The sequence below is a fragment of the Oncorhynchus nerka genome, linkage group LG9b, assembly GCF_034236695.1.
Source record: "Oncorhynchus nerka isolate Pitt River linkage group LG9b, Oner_Uvic_2.0, whole genome shotgun sequence".
Lineage (NCBI taxonomy): Eukaryota > Metazoa > Chordata > Actinopteri > Salmoniformes > Salmonidae > Oncorhynchus > Oncorhynchus nerka.
This window is the reverse complement of record NC_088424.1, coordinates 44,241,732-44,251,010: the sequence shown is the minus strand read 5'-3', so window position 1 is coordinate 44,251,010 and position 9,279 is coordinate 44,241,732. Positions and strand designations below refer to the sequence as shown.

General features: G+C 41.0%; 1 protein-coding gene across 1 annotated transcript; it reads left to right on the top strand.

Annotated features, from left to right (window-relative positions):
- The first annotated feature begins 5,719 nt into the window (after positions 1-5,719).
- Positions 5,720-8,973, top strand: ccl25a (chemokine (C-C motif) ligand 25a). Its single transcript, XM_029641942.2, has 5 exons — positions 5,720-5,827; positions 6,333-6,454; positions 7,274-7,391; positions 7,624-7,720; positions 7,808-8,973. Exons 2-5 carry the CDS (start codon positions 6,394-6,396, stop codon positions 7,838-7,840), a joined length of 309 nt encoding a protein of 102 aa, XP_029497802.1. The 5' UTR covers positions 5,720-5,827; positions 6,333-6,393; the 3' UTR covers positions 7,841-8,973.
- Positions 8,974-9,279: the final 306 nt, after the last annotated feature.

The window sequence follows — 9,279 nt, the reverse complement described above, 5'->3', positions numbered from 1 at the left end:
CAATAGAATCGTATTTCAGCTGGAAAGAGGAGATGAGAGGCCAAACATGGAAGAAGATATGATTTAAGACCATGCTGACAGAGGCTCTTTAATGTCAGAGTTAGACTCATTGAGTGTGTCTCAAATGGCAACCTAAACGCTATGAAGTGCACTACCTATAGCTCTGCTTAACGTATGAGAATGTCACAACTGTCAGAACATGTCCAGAGGGAAAATTATTTGTGAGCACAAGACCTCTCTTTACAAGGATATGTAATTCCTGTCACTAAATCCCTATATGACTCTAAAAGTAGATTAGGTTGAGTTTATAGAGAGAAATTGTAATTCAATATTTCTACATTCTGGCATATCTGTGTATTCCTGCTTTTCCATCCCGACTTACCCCCACACCAGGGTGTCGCCAGCGTTTTATATACAAACAAATTCACATAGAAATGTGAGTTATAGATCTGTCATTGTTATTAGGGCGGCAGCTAGCCTAGTGGTTAGAGTGTTGGACTAGTAACCAAAAGGTTGCAAGATTGAATCTGTGAGCTGACAAGGTAAAAATATGTTGTTCTGCCCCTGAACAAGGCTGTGAGTGAGTGAGTGAGTGAGTTTATTTTATTTTTACAGGGACAATGTACATTAATCATCGTTTTAGTAAATGTGCCGGGTTTTAGCCAGCAGGCTAATTTTCAACCGCAGTCCCTGAGCAGGTTATTAAAAACAATTACAATACAGACTATCATTGAGCAGTGAGCACACGTAGAGCAACATAGGACAAGCAAGACATACCATAGAGACAGAGCAACATAGGACAAGCAAGACATACCATAGAGACAGTGCAACATAGGACAAGCAAGACATACCATAGAGACAGAGCAACATAGGACAAGCAAGACATGGCATACAGACAGAGCAACATAGGACAAGCAAGACATACCATAGAGACAGAGCAACATAGGACAAGCAAGACATACCATAGAGACAGAGCAACATAGGACAAGCAAGACACAGCATACAGACAGAGCAACATAGGACAAGCAAGACGTACCATAGAGACAGTGCAACATAGGACAAGCAAGACACAGAATACAGACAGAGCAACATAGGACAAGCAAGACACAGCATACAGACAGAGCAACATAGGACAAGCAAGACGTACCATAGAGACAGTGCAACATAGGACAAGCAAGACACAGAATACAGACAGAGCAACATAGGACAAGCAAGACACAGAATACAGACAGAGCAACATAGGACAAGCAAGACACAGCATACAGACAGAGCAACATAGGACAAGCAAGACGTACCATAGAGACAGTGCAACATAGGACAAGCAAGACACAGAATACAGACAGAGCAACATAGGACAAGCAAGACACAGAATACAGACAGAGCAACATAGGACAAGCAAGACACAGCATACAGACAGAGCAACATAGGACAAGACATAGCATACAGACAGAGCAACATAGGACAAGCAAGACGTAGCATACAGACAGAGCAACATAGGACAAGCAAGACGTAGCATACAGACAGAGCAACATAGGACAAGCAAGACGTAGCATACAGACAGAGCAACATAGGACAAGCAAGACGTAGCATACAGACAGAGCAACATAGGACAAGCAAGACATAGCATACAGACAGAGCAACATAGGACAAGCAAGACGTAGCATACAGACAGAGCAACATAGCACAAAAAGCAACAAGACAAAATCCATAAAAGCAACAAAGTGTTTCCACACCTCACAAGCTACAGACTACAGACAACATGGAAAGCAGCAATGCACAGCTAGGGATTATGTTCACAAATCTGATTGACCTTTAGCCATGTCTTCATGTTTTTTGTGAAAGTCTGATAGGTGGTGCAGTTATGTGTGTCTGATGGCAGTGTATTCCATATATGGAAAGACCTCACAGAGAAAGCAGATTTACTAAAGGTGCTTTTCCTTAGGGAACTATACAGTCACCCCTCATGGCAGACCTTGTGGGTTTTCTGTTTAACAAAAATACTGAGTGGAGGGGGAGCCAGGCCATTTAGGATCTTGAATACAAGACATGCGTTGGTGTATTGCACAAGATTTTCCCAACTCGGGAGCTCATGCTTTCTTAGGATGTAACAGTGATGATGGTTATTGGGCTTCCTATCAAGCACTTTGAGAGCCTGTTTGTAGACAGACTGAATGGGTTTTAATGTTGTATAGCAAGCTTGGGCCCAACTAGTCAAAAGAGAGGTTGGAATCAAGTATGATGTAGTACTTAAAATCAGATACCACCTGGAGCTACTCCCCTGACATATAGACATCTGGCTCAGTGGCATCAGTTGCCCTCTTTGTGAAGAACATGCAGACAGTTTTATTCACATTGAGATGCAAACACGAGTCACTGAGCCACTTTGTAACCTGGACCATTACAGTAGTACGTTCTTGTGCAGCTTGTTGTTTGATCTTTGCATGCACATATATCACTGTATCATCTGCATACATTTGAACTTCAGACCCAGTACAGACAGAAGGCAGATCATTAATGTACAGGCTGAACAGGAGGGGCCCCAGTATTAACCCTTGGGGCATGCCCACATCATAGCTAAGAGTGGGCGACAGCTCATTGCTCACTCTGACACACTGAGTTCTGCCTTCAAGGTATGATTTCATCCATCTCAAGGCATTGGGGGAAAGTTGAACTTGGACAATTTTGTGATGAGAATCTCATGGTTAACAGTATCAAAATCCTTCTGTAGGTCCAGAAACACAGCCCCAACAACGCCCCCTTTGTCCATCTTGGACTTCACATTTTCCAGAAGAAAGCAGTTGGCCATTTCTGTGGAGTGTTTCGCTCTGAAGCCAAACTGCATGGGTGTAATGTGAAGGGGCTGTTGTTGAGGTGGGCAATCAGTTGTTCTGCTACACACTTTTCAACAACCTTCGACACCACAGGTAGTATACTAATGGACCTGTAGTTACTCACGTCAGCCGATTTAAAGATGGCCGTTATTTTGGCCGACTTCCATACCCTTGGAAACACCCCGAGGCCCATAGATGTGTTGGTGACCTTAGTAATGGGGCCAATAAGTGACTCTTTGTAGTTTTTAAGAAAGAGTCCAGCCCAAACACATCTTTGGCTTTAGAGTTCTTTAGTGAGCGAATCACCTTGTTCAACTTTGACTCAGAAACCTCCCTTATGATGAAGACAGGTTGAGCGTCATTTACTAGCACTGAGCCCAAGAAACCAGTGGAGGGGTTCTGTGTCAGTACCCTGACAGAGTCAATAAAGTAGGAATTGAAGGCTATTGCTATTTCGACTGCATCCTGTGTTAGATTGTTATTCACCATGATTTCTAGTCTTTTTGTAGTTTTACTATGGTCTTTCCCTGTTAACTTTTTTAGATTCTCCCAGATCAGTTTAGAATTTCCCTTTGCTTCACCAATTATGTTAATAAAAAAAGTTTGCCTTGGCCTGTCTGATTTCTTTCATCACCTTATTTCTCAACGTGGCTTTTGGGTTAACCCACTGTTCCTAGGCTGTCATTGAAAATACGAATTTGTTCTTAAAACTAACTTGCCTAGTTAAATAAAAGTTTATTTTTATTTTTTATTGAAAGCAAGTCTAAGCAGTTGTATGTCTGTTCTATTTCTATGCTTCCCATTCTTAAGTTTTGTTTTTGGGGTCTTTTATTTTCGGTTTTGTACACCAGCTTCAAACAGCTGAAATACTACATTTTTGGTTATGGACAAATATTTTTCACAGACATTTAGATGTACAATGATTACAGGGGAGGCTGGTGGGAGGAGCAATAAGAGGACGGGCTCCTTATATAGGCTGGAATGGAGTAATTAGAGTCAAAGGTGATTTTCATTTGTTTGATATGTTAGAAACCGTTCCATTTATTCCATTCCAGCTATTACAATGAGCCCGTCCTCCTATTGGTCCTCCCACCAGCCTCCTCGGAATGTTTTTTTCTACACTACTTGCTTGTTATGTTTTGTCACATAAACTGAAAATTAGGTGAACTATTAGAATTTTTAGCAACCAGGAAAGGGCAGAGTCGATTTCTGCATAGAGCAAATGTATTGTGTTTCCATCAGGAGTGTGACACTATAAACTAAAAACTGTTGCTTTGTGAGAAGGTGTTAAAGTTCACAGTAAAGCCATTGTTATGAAAATGACAGCTGAAAAATACCCAGGGCTTTGCCTTGGCTTCAAGTCAGAGCAGGTCCTCCAGAGCCCTACCCCATTGAGACACGGGGGCCGGCTCAGAAAAGTATTTTGGGTAAAACACTGGGGTAAATCCTCAGTGGAAATGCACAAAAATCTGTGTAGCATGTTATAGCAACCTATACTTTCTTATGGATAGTAATTTTGTATATTTGTATTATGTTGTTTTTGTAAATTGTGTATATGCAGGACTCCCTTGTCAAATAGATCTTTGTCTCTTTTACAAGGAAAGGAAAGTTGGGAAAAAAAATGTCTGTATTAATGATTTGAGATCATGTTGTATGAGGTTGCAGATTGTATGGTCTCAGCACTGTCTACGGACCGTTCTAATCATCCAGTGCCTGGCTCTAGCAGTCTTCCCAGAAAAAAACCATTGTTTTACAATGGAGACGTTTGGTCAGGCTCACTATCTTGGCAATTCCCGGGATAGGAATTTTTAATGGGCGTTCCTGGCTTGATAAAGGAAGCCATGACTTTATCTGTTGGGAGTAAAAAAAAAAGCGTGGACTTCCGCTGACAATAAAAACAATTAAAGGAGAAGCGAAAAAACAATGACCTTTGACACTGTTGCTACCATTTAATAGAAGAGAGTAGTAGAGAAGAGTCTCCCAGGTTGCTGACAAATACAATCTGCGGTTACACCAGACAATATGATGGCTGATGTGCTCTCCGAGTTACATGCATATTCTACAGCATTCCCCTGTGTCACACATCTTCTTCTATGATAATTAGCCTAAACTAATTAAGTAGCGAAGGGCCAGGTTCGTTTTATGGCAAGTTTCAACAGAGGCTTTTGGGTAGATTTTGTAGACCCGTCAATAATAAAATAAATAAAAGAAGTAGCCAAGTTTGAGTCTAATATTTCATCCGTTTAGTAAATAATGCTTCCACATTTGGCCATGAATCAAGAACACATTATGTAAGAGATAAGAACAGATACTTATCACAGGTGAGCCCTAATCGTTATAAGCCATTGCGAGAGCTTGGGACCAAAAGATCATTCTGAGATGAATGGTTTTAAAGTTCCGAACCTTCTTCGTGTTTGAACGGTGACAGCAATGTTAACAACATGAACTGGCGTTATTTAGTGTACTACATAGGCAGAGAACATTGAACAGGACAAGTCTATGCCAATAATTACATGTAGACAATAATGCAGATAGAACCATATAGTTCCAAACTCTCAATTGGTAAATGAAAATTATTTCACAACCATGAGAAACTGAATTAACTGTACTATTCGATTGGGCCTTTCAATGTCAATGTCTAAGATATTTCCCTATTTAAAGAAAAGTAAACTGTGTGAAACCGAATGTATAACCGTCCTTCCGATGGGGATTACCCAGATTTATCAAGAACCCATATGTATTTTGGCAAGTTTTCTAAACAACGCTCCATGTGTCAATCAATTTTCTGCTTACCCAATAACAATCAAACTACAATAAAAAAAAAAGTAAAAGTCAGAGTACCTCAGATGCACAGGGGTGTGACACGTCACAGGTAATACAATCTCTAAGCTCTGTCTGTGTGACGCTAACTACATAAGAGCACGTTCCCTTGCACACACAGCAGAATCAAAGGGAACAGCAGCAAACTGAAGACATCCTATCTCCTTCAGAGTTTTGTGAGTAGTACTGATAGCTGTCTTTGTACAGGATAGCCTTCTAGTTCTGTGAGTAGTACTGATAGCTGTCTTTGTACAGGATAGCCTTCTAGAATGCAAGGATCACTACTTTTGTGTCACTGTCATATGAAAAGCATATGGGTTTGCATAGTTTTTAATGTTATAGATTTTGTGCGTTATCATCAGTGAAATATGCATTATTCACTTTTTAGCTTGCAAAAAGTTGAACAAGATATTGTGAGTTGATATAGGCGGTCTACATTTGGACATATTACTATTTTCTATATAATTATACATCTGGACTGAAAAGTGTGCATATTTAGTTCACTTTATTTTAAGGTGATTGCTGATGTCCATTAGCAATGGAATACAAATGCTATCATATGGCCTAGGTAAAACTACAAAACGACTTGAAAGTGGATAGCTTGGGGCAGTAAGATGTGAGAAGTTGCCGGAAGCAGAGAGACATTGATAAAGGTGTATGGCTATTCCTGTGTTGCTGCAGGGTTTGGTTCCACTCTGCACCTCCGGGATCTCTTCACAGAGCCACGACCACACATCCAGCCATGCGGTTCAACGTAGTGTTCATTCTAATCCTAGCCTGTCTATGCGTCACGCTGGCCCAAGGTACGTTTAGTATAAATAGGATTTAACATGGGCTGGGTATCGGTTAATTAAGCCTCTATGTGACAAGTGCTGATGTAAAACGGGCTTTTGTATAATATTTTTGAATTAATTGATCAAATCAAATCAAATTTATTTATATAGCCCTTCGTACATCAGCTGATATCTCAAAGTGCTGTACAGAAACCCAGCCTAAAACCCCAAACAGCAAGCAATGCAGGTGTAGAAGCACGGTGGCTAGGAAAAACTCCCTAGAAAGGCCAAAACCTAGGAAGAAACCTAGAGAAGAACCAGGCTATGTGGGGTGGCCAGTCCTCTTCTGGCTGTATGAGTTGTTGTTCATGGATTTGACATTCATATTATGCACTGTTATACAGGAACGATACAGATACAAGGACTTTGATACTACCAGCTGGCCCCTTGTCCTCAGAGAGATAAGCCAGCCTCACCCTGAGTGTGGTTCTGTTTTTATTTGATCACTGATTTTCGGATAGCGTTTCAGTCGGTGGTGTTGTTAGCTTTGCTTTACTGATAGTAGCGTATGGGTCAAAGACTGTCAAGCCATATCTACACGCACTTCTTCATTGATGCTGAATCAAACCTGCGCACTTCCAACCTGAAACGGTCAATGACAAAAAAGAAGGTATTTACTCTTAGAATTAAGTTTGAGAGCTTGGGAGGGGGGGGTCAGTTTATTCCATTTTGAACCAATCCTGTACACTGATTCATTTCTGTGCAGAGTTGGGGGCCTTCTCTTATTTCATTCATCATAAAGTACAGATGTTGAGCTGCGATCCTCTCCATGCCCCCCCCCCCCCCCAGGTTCCTATGAAGACTGCTGTCTGAAGTACGTGCGGAGGGTGAAGAAGACCGCTGTGAGGATGGTGACGAGTTACAGGAGGCAGGAGACGGACGGGGGCTGCAACATCCACGCTATAGTGTAAGTCCTGACTGAGAATAGAGGAGTGTAACCGTGGAAAGGCTGCTATATGACTTTAGTAATACAGAACATGTCAAAAAGTACCTTCAATGGACGAGACATTCAGCTCTGTGATGCACGGCGGAGGTTCACTCACTTCATGAGGGTCAACTCCAAAACTGTAAGGCTATAAGCGTCATCGGCGTTCGTGTTTTGAAGGATGAGCTTTTATTTCTGTTCCTGTCCACGTCAGGTTCACCATGAAGAGAGGCAGGTTGTTCTGTGCTGACCCCAGAGAGAAGTGGGTGAATGAACTGATGCTGAAGGTCGAAACCAAGAAGAGTAAAAAGGTGAGCATTTCTAACATAACAACTGGATTTATTTATTTATTCGTTGATTTCATTCGTCTTCCTGAAACCAATATATTTGTTTTCCAGCACATGAAGGGGCTAAAGAAGCGAGGAGGCTAGAAGCTCTGCCTTCGAGACCGTGTCGTCTATAACCATTTACTCTGCCATCCTGCCGTGACGAGTCCTGTTGTAAAATCAGTACGATTTTCGATGATGTCTGGTCATTGGAGGGACATTTTTGCTTTTCTACTGCAGAAGACATCTGCTGCTTTAACAGAGATCTAACTGGAAATGCTGCATACTTTCTGCTACTGTGCAGTTCTGCTATTCCTTTAACAGACACCCATACCTGTTGAAGTCAGCCCAGCCATTCTGTATGGCTGCATTTTACTGTATAGCAATCCTGTCGGAACCTGTGTGTGTGTGTGTGTGTGTGTGTGTGTGTGTGTGTGTGTGTGTGTGTGTGTGTGTGTGTGTGTGTGTGTGTGTGTGTGTGTGTGTGTGTGTGTGTGTGAGAGAGCGTGTGAGTGTGTGTGTGTGTGTGTGTGAGCGTGAGTGTGTGTTTGTACAGTTTTTTGTGTGTAGCATAAAACCAGTGATGTTAAAAGTACCCAATTGCCATACTTGAGTAAAAGTATAGATATCTTAATAGAAAGTTACTCAAGTAAAAGTGAAAGTCACCCAGTAAAATACTACTTGAGTAAAAATCTAAAAGTATTTGGTTTTAAATATACTTAAGTATCAAAAGTAAATGTCATTACTAAAATATACTTAAGTATCAAAAGTAAAAGTAAAAGAATAAAAAAATCCTTATATTAAGCAACCCGGATGGCACAGTTTAATTATTTATTTTATATATGGATAGCCAGGGGCACGCTCCAACACTCAGACATCATTTACAAGCAAAGCATGTGTGTTTAGTGAGTCCATCAGATCAGAGGCAGTAGGGATGACCAGGGATGTTCTCTTGATAAGGGCGTGAATTTGACCATTTTTCACTGTAAGGTCTACTACACCTGTTGTATTCGGCGCATGTGACAAATACAATTGGATTTGATTTGTATTGAACATAGCGCCACCAACCATTGCGCCACCAAGTAAAAGTGCCTACAATTTTTGAATGAAATCTCTTTGCATTTGTGTATTCTTTGTATGTTTTGAGACTGTAGATTTTTTTGTCAAATGTATATTTTTCTCGCTTGTTATATCGGTTTTCACTAACAAATACTAATAAAGTTGTGTACTGCGTTTCACTCTGTTTTGTTTATGGTTTATGAGGTATGACACAACTAAGAGAACAGTTCCTTTATAAATGTTAACCACCCCCCCAGGTTAAGATAAAGATATTGGATTTGTCTCAATCCACCTCATCCGCCAATGTCGCACTTCTGCATCTGCGGTCGAAAGGTGACAGAGCTAGAGAGGTGTTTGTCAGATGATGAGACATCTTGAAAATGTAGCGTCCGAACAGTTTGGCCTACAAAACTATTATAACCCCTTCTATGGAAAATGAGACTCTCATGAACAGGATGGTGTTCTCTGTTTTGCTCTACGACCCA